Source organism: Pseudochaenichthys georgianus, chromosome 9 (assembly GCF_902827115.2).
Source record: "Pseudochaenichthys georgianus chromosome 9, fPseGeo1.2, whole genome shotgun sequence".
NCBI lineage: Eukaryota > Metazoa > Chordata > Actinopteri > Perciformes > Channichthyidae > Pseudochaenichthys > Pseudochaenichthys georgianus.
Genome location: NC_047511.1, coordinates 37,964,430 through 37,988,911, shown reverse-complemented (window position 1 = coordinate 37,988,911; position 24,482 = coordinate 37,964,430). Strand labels below are relative to the sequence as shown.

The following is a 24,482-nucleotide window of genomic DNA, read 5'->3' as shown; positions in this document are numbered from 1 at the left end:
ATATTTGTATTCCTGTATTTATGCATTTATTTATTCTGGTATATTTGCATTCCTGTATTTATTCCTGTATGTATTTACTCATGTCATGTTCTGTCCTCCATAGGCCTACTTGTGTGCTCGTTGTGTGCATAAAGGTACAATTTCACTCAAAATCACATCAAGACATCATACATTGTACAAGCAAGGTGCAACAAGCAGATACATTTTGTTTATATCAGTCAACAAAATATACAACAGCCAAATGTTATTTTCAGACAAATCTTCAGACCTTTGAGCACAACACAATCCAAAAACCACTGACAAAAACGTTTATTATGTATCACTGGAAAAGTCTTAATTAATCAATGCTAATTCTACTTTTTCTTCTTTTGGAAAAATGTAAATGGCACACATTTTTCACTAGCCAAATAACACATATCCCATAGTGTTCCCCATCATCTAATTCAATACTTAAACATCAAACGTGTTGTCTTTTTAATATTTTGTCTATATGATAAAGTTATTTACATTTTGGTGTTATGATATTTTGCCCAAAAACTGTGATCCTGCCTCCAGGGGGCAGCACGTGGCTGTAAATACACAATGACTACTCTAATACATGTAGAATAAGAGTTATGCCACGTGACCACCGTGACAGCGTGCTTCACGTTTGACGTCATCTAAAGCCTGTACAGTGGAGTTATTAAAACAATGTTATCGTGTGAAGACCTAACAACAAATCTGCAAGGCTGTGTGGTCACCGAGGATCAAGCACTTGAACATGTCAACCAAACACTCAGGCTCTTCAGTGAAAAACTCTCTGAATCCTCCAGGTCGGTAACCATGCCCTCAGCATGTTTGAGAACTTGTCTCATTTCTATAAGCTGTCATAATGACTGAATGGTTTTTCACGAACAGGAGTAGTGTGAAAAGATGTAAGGAGCGATGTTTAGAGGAGGCTCTCCAGCTGCTGAGACGCATTTCCGAGGATCAGCTTGGTGTTTTGGAGGAGTCTCATATCCTGCTCCTGGTGAGACTTCTCATCTCCATGCAGCTGAAGATGGTCAACATCTCCAAAGCCTGTCGTAAAGTAGACCAGGTGAGCCCCACATTATGTCCGTACTGCACTGTACACACAATATTTAAAGACAAAATGTCATCTCATTGAAACCTTATATGTGCTCGGCAGATGTTGCAACATTTGGCAAAGGTGGACCACCAGTTGGTTTTTAGAGAAACCCATCACTGTTTGCTCTCGATAGTCCATAATGAACAGGTACAGACAAGAGCTGTCACTTCACTTATATGTATTGTCATGTATTTGCTGCAAGGCACTGCAAATAACCTTTCACCCATCCGCTTTTAGGTACTGTCTTTTGAGGATCTGCAGAAAGGTAAGTGCAGAGAAGGCTAAAGATGATGTGTTATTACAATGTCACTAGTTTCACATGTACGTTTCCATGAACATATTGTTGTTCTCGTCTTTTTTCAGCCTGTATGTTCCTGGAAGACAGCACTATTGGTCGTGATATTTGGCGAGAGTCATTCCTGGTTCTGCTGAACAAAGTGTCTGAGTTTTTCTCCTTTGCATTGCAACAAGACTCGCTGAGAGATGGACCTCTGTGTTACATTGCTGTCAAGGTGCATAATGTATTAGTCTGTTGCATTCATCACAGACTTGTTGTGTGATCTGTTTAACTTACCTGAGAACTGTGGTCTCGGCAGATGTGTTTGCAAGTGTTCCAGCTGTTGTCCAGTGAAGTGGCTCCTCTGGTGTGGGACGGGGAGCATGGGGACCCGACAGTGAGGAAGATCCTGCAGGCTCTTATGGACATAATACTTGGACAGGTATCTCATTAATCCATCAGTTCAGTAGTCAGATACTTCTTCAGTTGTTACCTTTGTTGCCGCCTATCAGAATCAAGTTTATTGCCAGGTACGTTTACACATACAAGGAATTTGCTTTGGCATCTGGTGGTGCGGACATAAACAATCTAAACAAATAAATTGCAAAGTAGGTAAAAAAAGAATATTTAATAAAAAAATAAGTATTTTTAAGAAACAATATAGCATTAATAAAGCTCGCTAAAGACAAGTAATTACACCACATGTACATGTAACAAAAACACTAAACTACAGTGTATTATATTTTAAAGTGGAGTGCTGTGCAGACATGTGTGTGCAAAAAGCAGTCAGAGAGTTGAGCATGAACATGGCTCACAGTATTATAAAAGACAAAAAAGAACAAGATGTTGTTCACATGATGTGCATCAATGTAATGCATAATTACACTATCAGTCATTGTGTCCTTGTTTGCAGTGCTGCAACCGGGACACTCGTCTTTTGGCAGGAACTGCTGTGGCCATGCTGATCAACACGGCTTCAGAGAGACGCTGTGGAGAGGCTGCTGCCTGGAGTCTGCTGCAGGTCTCTCACTCAGGTAGGTCACTCCCAAAACTGCTGGACAAATGGACCTATTAGAGCAACTCTTAGTTATTTTTGTAAAAATAAAAGGCCAAATATTGTCACCTAATCGTGACCTCGGTAGTCGAGATTATAAAAGACTACATTTCCCATGGAGCCAGCCTCTTAAGAGACAGAGAGGTGTGCAACCTGTGTGGAAGACTCCGTCGAAACACAGTGTTTAATTGTTACGTTGTATTATCCTACACAAAGTTAACTTGTTTATTATTTGAATTGAGTTGATTCGATTGAAGGCCAAGAGATTCATGGCATTACAGCTGTTCTCCTGTCTCTCTCAGAGCCCTGGCTGCTGACGGTCGGTGCTCTGCAGGTTCAGTGCTGCCCTGCAGGGAGCGACGGAGTGGACCGACTGGCTGTGAGCAGAGGCCTCCTGACCTGCTGTCGACCTCACATCTTGCTCAGTTCACACGTGGATTTCACAGAAGTAAATCGAGCCACATGTTTCCCTTTTTATTGTGCTTGTTTTCATTTCCAAATCCCTAATTTTCTCTCTTTTCAGATGTGTTTACTGCAGAAAGAGTTGTTTCCTCTGGTCTATGCGCTGTGTGAGGAGAAGCTGGACTGTCACTACTTTGCTTTTGAAGGTGAGTGATGTCCACTTTGTTTATATTTATGTCCTCGAATGGCCATACCATCTGTTCTAATATGACATGTTGTTGCAGCATTAACACTGTGGCTGAAGAGAGTTAAAGAATGTCTTGCTGATATCTGGAAGATGACGGGTGCTCGCCTTCTGCCTGACAACAGCAAGCTGCAGCAAGAGCTCATTCACATTATCTGGACCAATGCAGAGAGTCCTGTGAGTCAAAATAACATCTTTCTATTATTGCAGGTTAAAATCCTGAAGGAAACATATTTGACTTTGTAAACCAAATGGACTGCCACTAATGCATAAAATACTGTACTATAAAATATGCAAGTTAATAAAAACTGCTACAGTGCCATTTGCCATGTCCACATACTCAGAGCCATGTCACATTCTGGACCACCTGTCTTATTTATTTCCATTGTTGTTATTATTTTATATTGCACACATTTGTATGTAATTAACACTTACGGCATTTGTCACTTGGGTGTGGTTTATTTGTATTTAGTCCCTCTGTTGTTTGACATTAGTTTGTATGACACAGATGGTGAGATGGCTGGGATATTTTCGGTTGACCGTTTGGTCCTCTTTAATTATTGTTTGTTTATTTCAGTCATTAAACTTAATTCAACTGTAACTCCACTACAGGACTCTTTTAATTGAAACGGATCAAAGTGATGAGCCCACCTTAACAACTGTTCATTGGGAGTTTTGTCGCTACAGTAATATTAATCATGTCTGTCTGTCTGACTGTTCGTTGGCAGGTGGAAGGTGTTTCAGATTTTGTGCGCAGTGCCTTTTGTCTTCTGCTGGACCTCTATGAGATGGACTGTCAGCAGTATGGGGACACAAAGAAGACTCTTTATTTGACCCTCCTTCAGCGGATAATCAAACTACCCTGGGAATCCAAAGCCAAATATCATCGCCTTTGTGCCCTGCTGCCATTTCTGGGGACTGACATGGTAAGGGTGACAGCTGATTATTACAGTGTTAATAACGTAGTTACTGGTGCTCATGAAGGCTTTAACATTTCTCTAATTCATCAGGTGCTGGATCAATACGCTGAAATACCAAATCATCTCCTGAAGTGCTTGTCGACCAATCACCTGTCACCGTGTGGATCGGAGCTTTACAAGTGTCTGATCCAGCAGCAGAGGCGGGAGCTGTGTGACGGCTCAGCGAAGTCCACCCCACGCATCGAGCTGGATCTGGCCAATCAGTGGGCGAGGCGCTGGCGGCCCGTCCTCCATGAGGCTCTGATGTCCCATGTGACTCTTCTACAGAACCACAGCTCCACACAGCTGTTACCCTTCACCTTTCAAGCCTTCCCCTCAGCTGTGGATCCTTTGCTGGACTCTCTGGACCCATGTGACCCCGGCCACCTCCACGCCTGGGCCTGCATCGTGAGCTCTTATCGGGCCACGACTGGAAGCTCTCCATGGGCTCTGCAGGGAAGCTCCACCTTTAAAACCCTCCAGCTTGCTCTAGGTTCTGCGGAGGACAAAGTCCGACTCGCTGCTCTGAACGCCCTCTGCTGCAGCCCGAAGACAAAAGACACTCCGACCGCGGAGGAGATGTCAATAATGAAGATATTCATCCCTCAGAACCTAAACTGTGAGTCCTCGCCTTTTCGCCAACATTTTCAGGCTGCCGTGAAGAGGTTTCTGATTCGTATCAGAGACGGCTGCTTGGCTCATATAAAAGGACAGAAGGGGAAAAATAAAGGAGAAGACATCCACTCACAGGGGGAACAGGACATACTGGAGCAGGGAATAGGTGAGATAACTGGCAGCTGCTATTTTTATATTTGCACCTTTTTGATTGGACAGATATATACATAGTTCCCCTACTGTATTTTTTTTATTTCTTTTAAACGTTATATGTCTATACTGTAGGTGTACATCTTTGTTTCTCTTAACAACTACATTATAAGTCACAAGGGGATTCGGATTCTTGTCACCTTTTTCATACCTGATGAGTTTGCATTCCTCTGTATATTGTAGAGTTTGTAGATTGGTTGGGTCAACTTCCGTACTGCTATCTGGCACCAGGACACAGTTTTCAGAGGAAGAAGACGGCGCTGCTGCTGCTGTGTGCCGTGCTGGAGACCTGCACAGACACCTGGAGCCCAGACAAGAAGAAGGGTCAACCTCCAGGTTAGTCTGGTGAACCAATTATTAGAAAATGGCCGAACATTTATTTGTACTCAGTGCTTGTATTTAGTTCCGTGTACTTCCTGTTGAATCTTAACTTTATATTTGTTTATGTTATTTTGGCTAAGAGTTTATTTTGGCTTTGTTCAACCAATTTCGCAGCGAATATGGGGTCTCTTATTAAATGTGCCAGAGCAAGAGGACGGTGGGATTTCGTCTGCAGGAGGAAACAGCTGGTCCTCATCAGCGGTTTAGAAGATTCTACAAATGAGGTAGAGCCGCATTATCAGTCCTTATATTTCTTTTATATCTAAGATTGAGGTTAAAGAATATTATTAGATAAGAGGTTTATTTCTTTTACAGATTCGTGAGCTCTCAGCTGAGTTACTGTTGAGGTTCTTCCCACCTAGTCTTCCACACGACATCGCTGCGGTGCTGCACGCGAGAACCAAACAGCTTCTGTGCAGCCCCCGGGTGCACGAGGCTCAGATGGCAGCTGTGATGATGAAGCTCCTCCATCAGAAGTAAGCCTTGCCTCCTCCTTGTGCTTGTTTTGAATGACACCTGCGTTAGATGTGTAATCTGTTATTCTACCTGCAGATCACAGCACCAGCCTGAAGCCTGCAGGTTGAACAGTGAAGTCAGCGGGGGTGCCTGCATGGTCACACTTCTCGTGAAGGAGCTGGAAGAGCACTATCTGACAGCCAAGGCAGACATGATGCTCGCTGCCAAAACTAAGCCTATACATGGTGAGACTCAAAGTTGGGCATTCAAATCTAACTGCAAGTAATACATAAAATGCCTTTAGGAGGTGTCTGTGGCTGGAGCATAATAAAGCCCTAAACCCCAGCAAACAAAGTTCAGTTTTTGAATCCTGTTGAATGTTGTTCCAGGTGTTCTGAGTGCCCTCCAGAGGTGTTTGCTCGAGGCCCCCGGCAGCGTGTATGACACACTCGACCACAGTCTGACCGTTGAGGTGCTGCTGCTGCTGGAGAACATGTCTCTGCTGCTGCTAGGCGTTCTGTATGGAGACCAAGATGCTTGCGCCATTGAAAAAGGTAAGAGAGAGTTCTGCAGAAGCAAAACATTTGAGATTGATTCCACCCCAAAGTAAATGTCTGTTTTTTTTCTTAGATGCGCCCCCTTCTCTTTATGAAATGGGAAACGCAATCAGCTCTCTGATAGCCCAAGAGTCAGGAGGAGGCCAGGAAGAGGGAGAGGAGTGTGTCCTGATTTCTGAGGAGACCAGTCTCGTTCTCACCTGCTGCTGGGTCTCCCTCAAGGTAAAACAGAACCAGATGCACCACTTAAGATGTATAGATACTTCAACATGACTTACCTGTATCTCAATTGATGTTCTTTCATTTATTTTTTAAATCAGGATATAGGAATCTTTTTAGGTTCTCTGGTGGCAAAAATTCTGACTGAATCCAAACCCAGCAAGTGCCTTTTGACAAAAGAGGATCTAAAGAGGGCATCGGGAGTGTTCAAGAATATTCTTCTCAAATGTCGTCACTGGGTACGTTTTATCAATCAATTTAGAGGAGTTACGACTGGATCGGTAATCCTTTCTCACAGACACATTTCTCTTCGCCAGGGGGCAGTGGAGGGATGCTGTGCAGGCTTCACCAAATTCTGTGCCTCTTTATTGAGCAGCAGTGATCCAGAGCTGAGGGATATCCCAGCCCACATGCTGAAACAGGTGAGTAGTAATGTTAAGTGATCAGAGGTGGGAAGTAGTGGAGTACAAATACTTTGTTACTGTCCTTGAGTACACTTTTCTGGTATCAGTACTTTACTTTTACTTCTTACATATTTAACAGAAATACCTGTACTTTCTACTTCTTACATTTTCCAAACAGGCTGGTTATTTTAGCTTTAATGTGTGTTTGGTGCGTGATCATTATTATTTAGAGTCATTGCGTGCCTGTTGATTTGAACACGGTCCGTGTATCCATCATTTCCTGGTCTTCTTTAAAGAAGAGGTACCAACGAACACTTTGTCATTTTGCCGTTGTTCAGCATCGAAACAATCATTAGCTAACAATGACATTATTGTTCTATTAATATGAAGGGAGGTCAGTTACTCTTTAAAACAGCTGGTAGTTATTATGGGTACTTTTCACTTCAGTACATTTCGAAGCCCATACTTCTTTACTTGCGTAATGAAGTTTAGTCAGTACTTTTACTTTTACCAGAGTATTTTTAAACTCGAGTATCTGTACTTCTACTTAAGTAAAGGATGTGTGTACTTTTGCCATCTCTGTCAGTAATACATGGAGATGCTAGACTACTGTTTTTGCTCCTTTAATAGATACATTTCCTCTCCTGCTTCTTTACAGGGATTGCAGGTTGTGCGTTCCCCTCGCTCGACCTCTGTGACCCGCCGGGCTGCAGGGCTGCCGATGCTCATCCTGTGCGTCGTGTCAGCAGAGGAGGCCGGTAAATCGAGGCCACTGTTAGCTCTCAGTATGCAGACCTTACTGGAGACAGCCAAATGCCCTTTACCCGCGGACTTGGACCAAACACTAGACCTGCCACAGGTTTGTAGGCTTACTTTACATATTCAAATACTACTAATATTATCAACAGAACATATTCTTATATTGTTAATATTGCAGCAATGCTACAATATTTTTATCGATTTCATTCCTCAATCATTACAAATTATAATAATAGTGCCCATTTTGATTTCCCAAAGCCAAATTAAGTTATTCAAATGTAATGTTTTGCATGACCCACAGTCCAAAATGTAGCCAATAAGATATAACACTGTTGAATTACTATTTTTACCTGAGTAAATTATCGAAGCACTTCTTTTACCACTGCCTTTAAAAGCACAAAGACAGATGTGGTGTCCTTTGTCCTTTCCTTCCAGGTGTGTGCGGTCCACACTCTGCAGGCCCTGGTTCGGGGGTCTGCTCTGGGAGAAGCTGTCCTTCAGTTTGCTCCTGCTGTTGTCATCCTGTCTCTCACTCTGCTCAGGTCTCCCTGCTGGGCCATGAGGAATGCTGCGCTGCAACTATACAGTGAGACTTAAAGTCCTAACTTAGAATATGTAGAATTAGGACTATTTAATCAGATAAGCTGTTTTCTATCAGAGTAGATACAAAATGGCAAATGCATCCCTTGAAGGTGCTTTAAACAGTGTTTTTTTTGTTAAAATTATTAATTGATAATCAAAATAATAAATCAATCAGCTATTAGGCTCAGCTGTATTTAATACAGCAGTAATTAAATTGTGTTTCTAGGTTCTCTGTGCTCGCGGATGCTCGGTCAGCGGCCCAGCAATGACGAAGGAGTTTCTGCTCAGCATGGCTTGTCCCCCCTCACCTTCTTCTTCCACTACCCTGCACTCCAGCCCTTTCTCCTGGGCGAGTTAAGGGGGGCAGCACGAGACCTCCAGGGGCCACAAACTGAGGCCAAGCTCCACCTCCAGCCCTCGCTCTTCCCTGTCCTCACTTTGCTAGCCCAGCTCCAGCCTGGTGTCCAAGACTCAACCAAGTGATTGCTTTTTATTTATCTCTACACCGTTAAGTCAGGTTATGTTTTATTCTTAATTCTTTACACAAGGGGGTTTTCCTCGAGGTTATACAAAACGTTTTTCGAAGTTAGCTTTTTCTGTGTCCTGCGGTAGAATAAAAGTGATACAAACTGATACCTCTGTCATGTCATGAATATGTAGCTGAAACCTCAGCAGGTTAGCTTAGCTTAGCATAAAGGCCTGAGACGGTAAAAGAATCCCTTACATTAATTTCACTGGATAACATTTTATAGGTTGCAACATTTGCCTTATTTTATACGAATTAAACAAACAAATATAAGTAAAAAGAATAAAAGCAACATGTAATTTGTGAGTGGATTTTGTTACCTGCTAACAGGAACATTTAACTCTCGTCAATTATGAAAATAATTGTCTTTCCCAAAATATTGAACCATTCCTATTTTAGTTTATCATGTTATACGTTACATACAAAGCAATGGGTAAGGACTCAGTGTTGTATTTATCAGTCATATAATTGACACAGTGAATGTCTTCTCTTTCCTCTGCCAGAACTTTGTCAGACTTCCTGCCTCCTTTGCTCCAGCTGTCTGCCAGTCCTATCTACAGTGTAAGAGTGATGGCCTCAAAGGCTTTGGTTGCCATGACTCCCCCCTCGGAGTACATGAACATCCTCCTCAGACTGAGCGCTGAGCTGCCTCAGAAGCGCTGCTGTCACAACCGGCTCCACGGACAGCTGCTGCAGATCAGAGCCACTCTGGAGAGAGCGCTCTGCCCCGTCAGGTGAGACTCTCTTCATTCAGGATCATAATACCTTTATTAGTCTCACAGCGGGGACATTTACAGCACAAGTGGCATATCAGGTATAAAAGGCAAGCAATGATAAAATATGAAAAGCACACATTAGTAATACAAATGAAGACACATAAGTAGCAGCAGTTTAAAATAACAAAGTTACATAAATAACATTAAAGGTCTCCTATTATACTGTTTTTCATCAATATATTATAGGTCTCAGATATATACAAAACATGTCTCTGAAGTGTTTGGCTCCAAACACCAAACAGATCATTGCAGCATTACCCATAATCCCCTCTGTTTCAGCCCTGTTTCAAAAGTGCTGATTCTCTGTCTGTTACTTTAGATGAAAATAAGGAGCCCCTCCCGACACCCCTCTGATGCCCCTTTTACACCAACGTGTTTTCAGCTCCGGCTCGGAGCTGGAGCTGAAAAGTACCGGTTTTTCCTGTTCACACCGCAGAGGCGCCGCCTCTTAGCTCCGGAATTGGGTTCACTTCCAGCTCCAAAAAATTGTCGGTCTAGAGGCAAGAGCTTTGGAACTAAGAGGCGGCGTCGCTTACGTCTCTCTTACGTCGAGGCGGGGCAGGGGCATGGGCGGGAGCAGCCTCCTGAACAACAACAAAATGCTTGCGTGTGATGTTTGTAAAGTTCCAAGTAAAGTCGTCCGATGCCTTCCATGTCGTTTCGTAAGAGGATAACCAAAGCGAACAGCGCTTCAATACAATCGGCCATTGTTGTTGTTGTCGATGTGAGGGATTTCCGCGGGGGTTTGGATTTTATGAAGCAGGCACGTAAACGGTGACGTCATGACGCAGCAGCGGCAGCTCTGGGCGGTGTGAACAGAGCGGGAGCAGAAAAGGGAAACCGGAGCTGAACCAGAAAAGCTCCCGCTCGGAGCTAGAAAGGGAAAAGCGCTGGTGTGAAAGCCGCATGAGAGAGATTTGGTTAAAAAGAACACAATGGTGCTCTAGGAGGAGATTCAGGTGATAAGGTGGGGGGGGGGTTACATTGGTTGGTGATTGGATAATGCTTACACAAAGCAAAAAATCGTTATGACATCATAAAGTGGCCACAATTTGATCAGCTCATTTTCAGTTTTTATATCATCATCATCATCATCATCATCATCATCATCATCATCATCATCATCATCATCATCATCATCATCATCATCATCATCATCAGAGACTCTTGGTCCATTATTAGAAAACATACAACACTCAAATATAAATTAAAAAAGGCAGTTATACCAATGTTTCCACAGAGGTGGTATCGTACAGCACTGAAACACGGATTTGAGAGCAGCATAATGACAGAGTTATGAGAAACATTCAATCGACAGATGAATTTGTACATCAGATTTCTCAAGAGAGCATGGAACATATTAACAACGTTTAAAAAAGAACCGGTGTCGTTGTTTCGGAAAACCAAAAAACCGACGTTATTCAGTTTTCAAACCAAAACGTGTGTGTGTGTGTGTGTGTGTGTGTGTGTGTGTGTGTGTGTGTGTGTGTGTGTGTGTGTGTGTGTGTGTGTGTGTGTGTGTGTGTGTGTGTGTGTGTGTGTGTGTGTGTGTGTGTGTGTGTGTGTGTGTGTGTGTGTGTGTGTGTGTGTGTGTGTTCAGAAGATATTATGATAGTGACGTTCGTTCCGGTGCACGTCCGACAGCATTTAGCACTACATCGAGATTAAGATTAAACTAATTTATTTTGGGAACACCCGCATATAGGCTACCTATGGAGTTAGCCAGATGTGTGTACATTACTGTTCATGGTCATTTGAAAACAAATGCCGGTGTCGGACAGACACAAACACAGAGCTGAGCAGAACACACACACACACACACACACACACACACACACACACACACACACACACACACACACACACACACACACACACACACATCATGCGCCTTGGTGACCGGACATCTCCTTCATAAAACTAATAAAAAGGGGAGTAATCGGGCAGTTCGATGTGTGTAGAGGTGTGTGTGGTTAACACGTAGCAGCCTGCAGTCACTCGCTGTTCTGAAGAAGGTAAACACAGCGAAGGCGGTGCGTAAAAAGGCACAGCTCTCGGCGCGCTGGTGCTGCACTTCTCAGAGGCGGAGTATACGTCCCGCTGCCTCCTGATGCTGCCTGCAGCCATTTCATGAAGTGAAGGAGGTTTTCCTTCTATAAAACAGCTGCGGGCAGCAGATAGCGTGAGAGTCCCGGACATGAATTCATAGATCAAGGCAGACTGGTTTACTCTCCTGTTTTGCCAATCCGGTACTTAAACAAAGGCAAGTTTATTTATATAGCACTTTTCAACACAAGGCAATTCAAAGTGCTTCACAAAAAAATGAAAGACATTAAGAAAACGGCATTTAAAATCAGTCATTAAAAAGAAAAGCTAATAAAATAAACATATAGCTCTACACCCCTGGTCGACATGTCCTTAAAATGAAGTCCGAGTTTGAAATATATCTCAAATAATGTATGCACTGCCATTTCCCCACAGAAACATAACAGTCTGCAATGAAACGGTTGTCTCCTGTGCGCTCCTCTTCCTACTTGGCGCACCGGTAACTTTCTCGTGCGCACGAGAGGCTGAGACGAGGCTGAGCCGCCGAATCCCTCAGAACATCATAAAAGCCATTTTCAACGGTTATCTGGTGAAAGATTAACTAGGCTACTGGATGAAATAATATGACTGGTATAGGTGCGAACATTAAACACTTTTTGAAAAAAATATTATGATAAAATATTTTTATATATTTATAATTCTGCAAATATTACAATAAACTCACAGCTATTTCGCGGCCCGGCAGTAACACCTCGGGGGTTGGGAACCCCTGTTCTAGCCAACATGTTACCTTGTGTATATAAGACACGCCGCTGTCTATACATGTCATCATCATCAGCCATTGCATCTGTGATGATGTGTCCCAGATACTGAGTGTTACAGCAAACAGACAGCACCTGTCCTGACAGAGAGAATGTTGGAAAACAAAGGTTCTTATCCCCTGTTGCTCTGCAGATCATTACGCCGTACATAATGGCAGCCCACTGCTCCTAACACTAGGATGGGTCAAATGCAGAGAAACCGTTTCCATGACAATAAGTTGAATCTATCTATCTATCTATCTATCTATCTATCTATCTATCTTAGCATTGTATTTAACGTAAAAATTGACTCCGTAATCAGAACAAACATTTAGCTACTGTTGAAAACCAGCACTGCTAGGAGAAACAATTGCTAGATCATCGGCATACATAAGATGGTTTACAATCACATGACCAATCACACACCCTGTTTTACAGACACTTAAATCTTCTGATAGATCATTCATATAGATATTAAAAAGGCTCGGTGAGAGGAGCCCCCCCCTGGCGGACTCCATTACCAACACCAAATGGCTCCGAGACTGCATTCCCCCATTTGATCCACATGCTCTGGTTGGCATACCAATAAGCCAGGATAATATTATACTGTTAGGCCCGCCCCTTTGTCTCAATTTTAAAAACAGTTTATGATGGTTAACTCGGTCAAAAGCCTTCGAGGCATCAATGAACCAATCAGAACAGTGGAATTCTGTCTTCTATATGTTTCTACCATTTCCTTCAAAGCATAGATGCATAGCTCAGTACCATGCTTAGCCTTGAAGCCAAACTGGTTATCTGAGGTACATAAATAAGAACACAGTCTATCTAACAACATTCTTCCCAGGACCTTGGATAACACACTGGCTAGAGCACTTGGTCTATAGTTATCCTACCTTGCCCGCTTTGTCCTTAATGACAGGGACCAAAGTGACAGTCAACATGGAGTCTGGCAACACACCATGAGTCATGAGGCCGGTAAAACAAATGGCAAGAAGAACTGCAACCTTCAGGCTTGCCAGTTTAAGCTGCTCTGCAGTGATCGGAGACGCATGCTTTGTTATCAGCTCGCTGTGCAATTGCTCGATAAACCTCTTGAGCTGTGATTCCCACTGTGTCACTTTTCACAACTTTGTAGGGGTCACTTTTAACACAATTAAGTATAGTAGAGTAATGTTGCCTCCACAACTCAGCTATGTTATGGGCTCCAGATCCTCCCTCTATGGTACACGGTAACGACGTACTGGCCCTGCTCAGATCTCTCACCAACTTCCAGAAGCCAGTCACCCCATTAGGAAGGAGCTTTTCAGCCATAGAGTCCGCTCTCAATGTTTCTGTATGTCTGTTGACATAACGAACTGCATATTTATATCTAGCATGTGTACGCTTTTTGAGATCCAGGACAGGCCCCTGTCTGGGCCTTCCTGCCCGGACCCAGGCCCCAAAAGCATTCCTGGCTTCAGCGTATTGATCAGCCACATGTTTATTCCACCCTGGCTTGACGTTGTGTCTCTTCCTAGAGTCGGTACAGCACGGTCTACTGGCCTCCCATACAGCTCCCACAATACAATCATACATGTTACAGAGGTCTTCACAGTGAGAGCTTTCATTACAACCCACATCAACACACAGAGTTTCCACTTTGGGTAGATATACATCACTCAATAGGACATCAGTTCTCCAATAGTACAATAGCCTATCCTCATTTGTGAGCTTGGACCAGTCCACTTTAGTGGTACAGGCATTTGTAACCTCCTGAGACATCTCAGGGAGACTATCATAATCTAGTGACATTAGAAAAGGAATGCGATCTGACATTGATGCCTCATACACAATCTCAATTGATCTTACAATGTCATGGGCATTAGCAGTGCTGATGCAATGGTCAAGCCATGAAGTTGTATGCCAGGCCTCGCTTATATATGAATAGCTATCTGTAGGCAGAAGTATTTGGCTTGATAATATAAGATTGTTATCATCACAAAACTGTAGCATACGCTTAGCAAACAAGGACCTTTTGTCTGATATGTCAGCATTCATATCACCACTACATAAACACTGGTGGAATGATTATCAACAATAAAAGAATGTATAAAAGCAAGTCTGTTCAGGTATTCATCTTCATTATGCTGTGACTCATATGGTGTATACACATTGAGAATGCTAAACTCCTTGATCTGTACCCCAATATATAAATGGATCAGGACAAAAAGAGAGAGAGTCTTTGTTCCTGAAACTTTCAGAATCTCTTTACACAGAGGCGACACATGTTGATGTAGAAGAGACTTGAAAAAGTGGATTTTGCATAATAGGTGACCTTTAAAGTATTGAGACTTGATACAAATAAAACAGTTTGGACTATTACTTTTCCCCCAAAAAATGTTTTCATCATAGTACATTCTTTAGGCTTTGTAAATCATGCTGTGTTTCTATTCCCAGTGCCCCCCCAGCGGACCTGTGTGAGGTGGTGCGCAGGGTGGAGGCCTCCATGTGGCTGGTGACGGGGGCTCAGCGCTGCCCCCTAGTGAGGGCAGCTTACATCGCAGTGGCAGACTCACTAAGGAGCCTCCTCTCTGAGACCTTCCTGTCAAAGCTCAGTGATACACTCCAGTCTGACCTCCTAACACCCCAACAGCAACTTCAGGTGTGTGGCACAAATGTTTTTATAGTAAGAAATGTAGGTGTTAAATATCAATGTATCCTTGGGCAAGATACTTAATGGCACGGCGAAAACTGTATGAATGTGTGCTTACTTGAGCTAGTGGCACTTTTCTCTGTATGAATGAAGACTTGTAGAATGTAAAGCACTTTGAGGGGTCATAAAGACTGGAACCAACGTGATATAAGTACAGATCATTCAACATTTAATGATCCCAGTCATCCCAGCCTAATCATCCCAGGCCACATCGGCATTATGGTTGCCCTCAAAGGCTCTAACTGCAAGACAACATAAATATATTAACTCTTATGATATCACATTATAGCCTCGGCATTCATTTAGTTTTAGTCAGTGGCGAGCCGTGACTTTTATAGCTAGGCCCTCTGACCCCCCCTGCATCATGAACACACTTATTATTCGAAAATAATAAAAGTAGGGTAGACATGTGGATATTATCCGGCACGTGCATTTATCTAACAGGTTCGTTTTCCACAGACCTTATTTCCAGCTATTTTCCAAAATCCTATGGAGAAATCCCACTGCTTTCTGTCGAGAGAATCCGAGCGCAGCTTACTTCCGGGTTTTAGGACGCGTCACTGCACCACTTGCATAGACCTCACAGCGGGCGGAACTTGTCATAAAGTCCGCGAAAATAAAGCCCGCCCATTTAGAGGGAAGATATGATTGGTCAATTGTACTGTCATTTGACATTACTCTCTCGTTGAGTTACTATAGCTGGCCCTCTGTGAATGTAGAGAGGGACCAAGCTCTCCCGTCTTCACAGTAACGGTACGTCCACACAGCAGCTTCAGAAGCAACTTCCACCGCTTCCAACGCTTCTCTGCCCATTGACTTTGAATGGGGATGACGTCACTTTGCCTCGCTTGTCGCCAAACTGCATTGTGGGGGAGCGAAGCGAAGATTTCCAGGATTTCCAGGATTCCAAAGTTGAGCAATGTTCAACCTTTGAAGCTGAGCTGAAAGCGCCGGCCAATCAAACACGTTTATGCAAATCTGACAGTAGAAGTGCTAGCCAATCAAACCGCGTGTAAGCAGGGAGAGCCAGACCGCAGTTCATTTCCTCATATTCCAAACGAGAAATTACGGTAGCAAATCACCCGGTTCTTTACGACCAGAACTATTAACGCGATACAAACCGGAGGAACCAGGCATGGAGGGAGGTGGCAGAGACAGTGGGGGAAACTGGTAGGTTTTCGCCTGTTTGGGGAGTTTATATATATATATATATATTGCTCGCATAAAATCCCCTGGGTTTTTTGCTTTGTATGTCGGGGGCGGGAGATTCATGTGATTGGTTGTTGGTCGCATTGCTCGCAAAAAATCCCCAAGCTGTCAGACACGCCCAGCTCCAAGCTTTTCAAGATTTTTGAAAAGCTGCTGTGTGGACGTACCGTAACTCGCAGAGACGGCATTTAACCCTTCACATTCTAACAGAAACTGAACAGGCAGATTTGAAGGATTTATTTCTTTGGAAATGTTATTTTAAATACAATTAAATCAACTTATTTTGGTAAAACTAAAAATAACAAAAAAAATATTTTAAAAAAAATGTTGTTTTTTTTTATGTTTTCAAATATTATTTTTTTAAATATCTTAGACCCTCACAGAGGGCCTAGAGGGCCCAGACGGCTCGCCACTGGTTTTAGTATTGAAACATACATTGTGGGAAATGTGGTTTATGGACATTGTACTTCTGAAAATAAGCAAATATTTATTCTTTGCAAGATTTCACGGGGCAACATTAATTCAGGGGGTGGGCTCGATTTGGGTAATTTTACGCTTGAGTCAAAATATGAAGACGTCTCATCTTGACCCTTCCATCATATACAAAATGTTTTTACTTTTACATACTTTTACAAAATGTTTTTCATATAGGACCCCAATACTCATAGTTAAAAGCAGATTGAGAACATGTTGGCTCGTGAGTGAACGGCTACCTGGATGCCCTAAGAAATGTGTTTTCTAATGTTTTATCTCCATCACCGATGCAGGTTGGGTTGTCCTCCTTCCATCAACAAGCCATCCACTCTCTATGTGCAGATCAGAAGCGAGCGTGTCAAATCTGGGAAAACTTCTCTGCAGCGAGCCCTGATCTCAGGCTCTCATTGGTCACGTGGGTGGTGGATGAGCAGGGTTTGCAGCAGAGCGGCTCTAAAGAGGTGATCCGGAGGGTTCTGCAGGTGAGACATCGTCTGCAGATTTCAGCGTGAGGAAAACAACCTCTCCAAAAACTGGTCCAACAACTTTCCGTAAAACAAGCTTCTTACAGCACAATGCGAGGAAATTAAGGGAGGCTTAAGTACAATGCCGTCTGAAATCTGTCTGCAGATCTTTTTTTCCCACTTGCATGAGAAAGGGCGTGTCTATAAGCTTTCATTATCTGCTGTTCGTGTTGGTCATTTAGATAAACTCCAGACCACCCAGTACTGCCTTTCCATGTGTATCCTGTTTAGTGTTTAATTGAATCTCTTTACGATAAGTTGATAAGATGCTATACCGCATATCTATGGACAGTAGGTAGGGACTACTGTACACGTGTTTACGTTGTTAACACCATTTAGTTGGACTGGATAAACTGGTTTTCCTGTCTTATTGTAGTTGTCCTTTAAACGTTGTGTAAATATAAAGTGTTTTGTTTGATGAAAAACTGAACAGATTTTTACACAGATTGTTATTTATATTGGCAAAAAACATCAATCATCACATCAGATATAAAAGTCTACTGTCCCCTATGCATAGTGCGCTTTGTACCTGGTTGGCATTGTAAGCACATTGATAATTGTGCTAGTAGATTAAAGAACATATACTTCAAACTCTCTATCCCCAGTCAAACCTTAAGGAGGCGTTGTTGAGCAGCAGAGTGGAGTACCGCAGGATCTACCTCACAGCCCTGGTGGCAGTGATGGCCGGAGGCGACTCTACTCAACATCTCCCTCACTCGGACACACCGGAGGAGCCAGTTCTGCCTGAGTGTCTGGATTTGTTGCTCGGGGACCTGGAGGACATGAGAGGAGGGCCCGAGTTCTTGTCCTTGGCTTTGTTTGTTGCCAGTCTGCTGCTTTCCCAGTGTTCAGACTCAAGGTTTTTATATATGTTCTGTTTTTACTTCAGGAGGCACATACTGCCCTATGACACTTCTGGCTGCAGCTCTGACTTTTTTTGTTTTTGTATATCAGTACAAGGATGTCCGTGTCCCAGCGCTGGTGTAACATTTTGGAAAGCCACCGATCCCCAGCAGCCCCTGAAGTCCTCAGGATTGCGTGTGCTGAAGCTCTGTGTGTGGCTGGAGTTCCTCTAATGAGCCACAGCACTCCTCCTGCCATCATGATCAGGTGTGAAGGAAGTCAAAGTCTTGTCAAAAGGCCTTTCACAATCACTACCTTTTTATTGTCCAATAATGAGTCACATTCAATTATATTATTGCCATTTCTGGACCATTGTATAACAGCTATAACCTTTCAAAAATCAAAGGACCCGTAATTCTTTAGAATATCAAGCATTGAACTTGGAAAAACAATTGAAAATAAAATTAGACTCTTGGGCAATATTGGGAAAATCCTATTTGACCAAACCAAACATAAGTCAACATGATGGCCAAAATTAAGGTTATGTCCATACATCAACGTGCTTGTCAATCAAATGATACTCTTAAATTAAAGCTGCATCTTTCTGGTTTAGGTTGATCCACACAGGCGTTTACTTGCTGCAAGACCAAAACCAGCAGGTGAGGGTGAAAGCGGCCAGTTTTACCTCCATGCTGCACCATGCGAGGACAGCAGGAAGCCAGCGGAGCGTCTACTTGATGCAGGTCAACCAGGCTCTGCCGTTGCTCCTAGACCTTCTCCTGGAGGAATGCTGGGATACTCCCGGCACATTGGAGGTGCTGCTCTGTCACCTGCCTCAGTCCAACCTCAGAACTGTGCTGAAAGAGGCCTCAGAGGCAGGGTATGTCGGTATTACTGAATCAATACACTTATACAAATAGAGGAGCGTTGATTGATTATTGCTTAACTGGTTTTTTGATTGCTCTCTGGTTCAGGAGTTCAACTCTGTATGAGCAGGATGAGGCCAATGTGTTTGCAGAGCCCTCTGTGATGTCTGCACATGTGCTGCCCTACCTGCTGCTGATGGTAGAAAGATCCTCTGAATCCCCTGCTGTGGCTCAGAGCCTGAGTGCCTGGGCAGAGGGAGGGGCTGCACAGCTGCTGGACAGCCTGGCAGTCTGCAAAGAGTTCCAGCCAGGTACCAGTCTAGATAGAAGAATGTGTTCAATATTTGACGAGATTCAAGATTCAAAGGTTTTATTGTCATATATGCACAAAGCTACAGTGTAGAAATGGCAATGGAAATATTATGCCCTGGGCTCCTCCAACAAATATAATAAAATACAAAATAGTGCAAAAAGACTATATACATGTCAATAGAATATGATATGTACAAGAACAGATGTGAAGTAAAATAATGTAAATATTAAGACAAAATTACATACGGTTTATTGTGTTGATAACTATTTATATAAATAAGTATATTGCAAGATGACAACAGGAATATTTGTCGGGGCACTTAGCAGAGCTCAGGTGTTTAGCAGCCTTATGGCCTGAACTGTTGTATATTCAAAAGTTGTTTTCTTTACAATGCAATTATTTGTTCTCTCTATAGCTGAGACATTGACCCGGTCCTGGCTGGCTCTCCTCACGGACCCCCGTTTCCACTGCGCCCTGAGTGGCCTACTCACCAGGGCGGCCTTTCTTCTACGGCTGGTGAAAACATGTGAGGATCTACGACACCTCTGTGACCCTGCAGCATTGCACATGAGTTTGCAGGAAGTGTGTAGTGTGCTCAGTGTAAACGGTGTCCACTTTCCCTCAGCTGTGACAGCTGCTGTGGCTGGAGAGCAGCCAATATGACAAGGGGCATCTTCTGTACAATCTGTGACCAACGCCTTTTGGACAGGGAAAAGATTACCTGTGGATATTTTAAGAATGCTTATGACATTTACATGTGCAACACTAGTAATGAATGAGTAGTGCAACCGCTGATGCGGCAGTACACCAGAATAAGGCAGGCTGACGGTTATGTAAAAGCTCAGTTGCTGCAGTCGCTTCTCTTGTATAAATCATCATATATGCATACACAAACAGAGACTTCCACAGGGCCCAAGGTGCTGTGTTCCTGATAAGTTCTTGTTTTAGCTACTGTGCTTGATTTTATAATATGACTTTTTCTAAAGCTTTATTCAGTTTATATAATGAAGCTTTTTTTATACAGAGATACAGCCATCTAAATAGAGTGAATATTTTGTATTATTAGAACAGCTCCAGGTCTGTCCTTATAATCAACATCACTTCAAAGCGATGCCCAGATGCCTGTACTACGAAGCCGGTTCAACCTAACCTGGATATGTTTGAGTTAGCCGGTTGGCCTAATCCAAAACATACGCGCTCTCGCTAAACGGTCCTACGACGCGGGTTATCAAGTGGATCCCTCAGCCCAGCTGTGTCCTATCTAGTTAGGTGCGCGTTCACATGAAAGGGGTGGTATTTGGAGCATTCGACCAATCACAAACATGGAGAAGCATACTGACAGTGCAGCGTCATACTTCCTGAATGAAAAGTGAACTTTAATATTAGACATATGAAGAAGTTAAACTTTAAACATCCATGACTTAAACACTTTATCCAGGATCAAAGCCACACAGCTGCACCTGCAAGGTGAATACAGCTGGTAACAGAACAAGTGTTTGAATGCGTACACTGCCCCGTCAAAGACACGAGTGTTTCGTCAACTTAATGTGTTGCTTAAAATAATACTTCTGCATACAGTATGTGACACTGTGAGTGTTGCACGGCCAGATACGGCTCAGCTGACTCAGATAAGGAGATATGTGATACATTATGAAGTGATATGCCGCGTACTTAATGTTACTCTGATCCGGTTACTTATGCTGTGGCAGATATTTAAGTAAGCTTTCTTAACGCTAATGTTATAATAGTCAGATTGCTCTGAAGATGGAGGTGATATTCTATTAATGTTCACGTTCACACAGTCGGTGATTTTTGCCGGCCGTCTTTCCTGCAACGGCAGCTTTTCTGTATTTCCTTTCTCCTGTAATATGACTTGATCGCTTTAAACTCCGCACACTGAGCTCTGATTGGTCAGCAGGCGGTGCTTTCACTGAGTTGAGCTCTTAGCCTGCAACCTAACCTGGTCCCGACCAGGTTAGCCGCTAAGCATAAGTTACCATGGAGATCTAGCCTGCTAAAAAGAGAACCAGCTTCGGATGACCGGAAACCCCAAGTTTTCCCTGAAGTTAGCCGGCTAAGCGAAAATCCTGCTTCGTAGTATACCCCCCAGGCATCTTGTCTAAGTCGTTTGCAGCTCGTCTCAGAGCTAGGACTGAAACAATGATATAATGCTGTATTGCCTGGAGAAATTGGCCGCTTGGTGCCCAGCAGGGGAACATAATGGAAGTGTCGATGCTCCATTAGAGACCTTCTGCCTGGATAAGTGTCCATTTTCCAACCACACAAGGGATGCAGATGTTCGACTTGCTCTGATAGTGTGCTGTCAGTTGCTCCGCAACCGACCACACACTAGAGCAGTCTTACATCACCAGATAGCCCGGTGCACTTGTTTTTAAATGCGAAGCTCTCAGTGTTAGACAAACAATGACATAAAAAATTTAGTTTGTATCATTACAACATAGGTTTCCTTTACATACTGTATGTCGGAGGGGATACAAAATGACCTCTATAGCTACATAAGCTCTATTTCAGCTGAGGTTGTGTTCTAGATTATGTAACAACTATGACATCAATCTGGCATCAATGATTCATACATAAAGCTTATGAAATGTATTTCCTTGCAGCTCACCACAGTGTGTAGAGATCTGAGATGAATGTGTGCCACAGGTGACCCTTCTCGTGTCACAATATGACGCAGAGTACTAGGTTCTGCTAGATAATGAAAGTGTTTTGGCAAACTGCGAAAACAATAGTTTTGGACAAACCTTGGATCATCTTATCTTTTATCATCAATTCTCCCAGTTTTTTTTTTAACTCTGCCACACAAAATAACAGTAAGCATTTAAGGGACTGCTACATACTGTGTGGCTGTTTTATCAGACAAAAATATCCTGTATGTTTTAGATTCATAAATCCTTAAAGACAAAGCCTCATAGACCCTTTTAAAACATGGACGCTAGAACATTGCGATACCTCAAGACAAAGGCAAGAAAAACTTGTTGACCTCTTGTTTATACACCTGAAAACTAAAGCATAATTCAATCTTATCAGAATCTGCTCGAACAATGTGTGCAGCCTTTGAAAACAAAGGTTGAGAGGTGAGTTGAAAACAAGATGGCACATTTCCTCAAGGTAAAGTGTGTATGAAACTGGAAAAGGACCATCTGGCTCAATAACAGCCTTTGTTATCGTTGCTTAAAGTGTTTACGTACATGTCCTCAACGATCACATGGAAACGGAATAATGCCAAAGAGGTGTAAAAGGGAATAAGGCCAAGTAGGTGCAACCACTTGTCTTCGGTGTGTGTGTGTGTGTGTGTGTGTGTGTGTGTGTGTGTGTGTGTGTGTGTGTGTGTGTGTGTGTGTGTGTGTGTGTGTGTGTGTGTGTGTGTGTGTGTGTGTGTGTGTGTGTGTGTGTGTGTGTGTGTGTGTGTGTGTGTGTGTGTGTGTGTGTGTGTGTGTGTGTGTGTGTGTGTGTGTGTGTGTGTGTGTGTGTGTGTGTGTGTGTGTGTGTGTGTGTGTGTGTACCAAGTCAAATGTTTTTCGTTTTATAAATGACTTGTGAAAAGTGTCAGTTTAATGATGTATTTCGATTTTTATGCTCATTATAATGAAGTTAACAATTGAAGTTGTAATAAAATGTTTGTTTTTCATACTATCAGTGCGTCTTAGTTTCATTTTCCAAACGACATTGCTCATTTCTCCAAGTGATGGACTCTGTAAATCATCGGCCTTATATATTGTGAAACCTTTAATAACAAATGTTAGGTTAAGGCCTTTAGTGTATGGTGGTATATTTGGACTTCAGTATTTGAAAAAGTAGACCTCAGCTTGTGACAAATGTCGATTTCTGCCAAAAAGCCTCAAACAAATTGACTGAATTAGTCAACTTCAGCTCAGTAAATGTATATGGAAGTCAATTTCTGATAATAATTAATGATGAAACAAAAATACTTATGGTAAATAAAAATTATGAATATAAAATCCAGAGGATTAGACAAAAAGGCAGAAACTGAGAGACAGATTTTTGAGATTGGGAGTCAAATTGATCAGATAGTTTTTACCAATGTAATTGATTACTCTACATCAGCTCGGTTCAGGTAGTTGTGGAAGTCCATTACTGCTTGGAAAAAGAAAAAACGCTAATATAAACTTTTGTAAAAGTATTTTGTGGTGGCAATAAGCTTCCACAAGTATTAGCCGGCTTGGCCATGTGTTCACCTTTTAAAGGTCTGGAGACATGTGGATTCACCCAGTGCATGCTGGGAGGGTCCCTGCCCCCTGTAACCCTGAATGAGCACAGTGTGATGGAGAGTGCTGGACAGATGCTCTGTGTTTGCTCTAGTAATTGCCTGAAAACCAGGCTGCATATATTTGAAGAGTGGCTTAGTGCTCTGTATGTCAGCCGACAGTGACACTCTGCTGAGAGTATAGCTCCCTGCAGGCAGATACACAGGGAGGTGCTGCTCGCTCTCCTTTATCAGCCTCCGTAGATTCCTCTCATTCCAGAGACCCCTTAGCTATGTTTAATATGTATTCTACTTGTATTTCTTTAGGCCTTTATTCTTTTGCATGTGAACAGTTCTTCAAAGCACCTTTCATTGAGCATGCACTAATTGCCTTACATTGTTGTATTTCTTTTTGTTTGTTTTCTTAATGCTGGAGGAAAAACAGGCCTTTGTTGGAAATGAATCCTGGGAAACAGACAGATTGGTTTTGACAGCTGCACCAAGGCACTTAGGGCCAGACACAACTCTGCAGTTGGATGGGGATTAATTGGAGTTGGATAAACTTGCAATGTTTCCTCAAAAGAACATGGAAAGCAGAGCAATTTACAGACACTCCCAGAAAATGTAATCCATCCCAGTGGCGTAGCCACCATAGGGCCAGGGCCCAGGGTGGGCCCAGGCCCACCCAGTTTACTCATTGGCCCACCCTGAGTCATTTTTAAAAAAAATGTTTTTATTATTATTATAAAAAAATGTATTCACCCATTGAGAATATCCAAGCATTCAAAGTGAACAAATATCGAGTTTAATTAATGTTGTATGTGTTTTATCCTCAGAACCGAACTCATTTACGGTAACAACTGATTGTTGGTTCCGGTGCGCGCCATAATAACGTGAGAGAGGCAGAGCTGCCTGCAAAATAAATGATGGCTCAAAGTTCACTAATGAACTTTGGTTT

The 24,482-nt window shown here is 42.8% G+C and overlaps 1 protein-coding gene across 1 annotated transcript; it reads left to right on the top strand.

Annotated features, from left to right (window-relative positions):
* The first annotated feature begins 664 nt into the window (after positions 1-664).
* On the top strand, positions 665-22,653 carry LOC117451976 (tRNA (32-2'-O)-methyltransferase regulator THADA). Its single transcript, XM_034090372.2, has 31 exons — positions 665-812; positions 898-1,078; positions 1,169-1,255; positions 1,346-1,373; positions 1,472-1,620; positions 1,705-1,827; positions 2,299-2,419; positions 2,742-2,887; positions 2,963-3,047; positions 3,126-3,262; positions 3,814-4,011; positions 4,096-4,825; positions 5,053-5,205; positions 5,365-5,474; positions 5,566-5,726; positions 5,803-5,951; positions 6,096-6,260; positions 6,337-6,485; positions 6,584-6,721; positions 6,800-6,904; positions 7,545-7,745; positions 8,081-8,231; positions 8,454-8,706; positions 9,257-9,487; positions 14,812-15,016; positions 17,044-17,232; positions 17,880-18,133; positions 18,229-18,384; positions 18,731-18,997; positions 19,092-19,294; positions 19,712-22,653. Exons 1-31 carry the CDS (start codon positions 691-693, stop codon positions 19,957-19,959), a joined length of 5,595 nt encoding a protein of 1,864 aa, XP_033946263.1. The 5' UTR covers positions 665-690; the 3' UTR covers positions 19,960-22,653.
* The last annotated feature ends 1,829 nt before the right edge of the window (positions 22,654-24,482 follow it).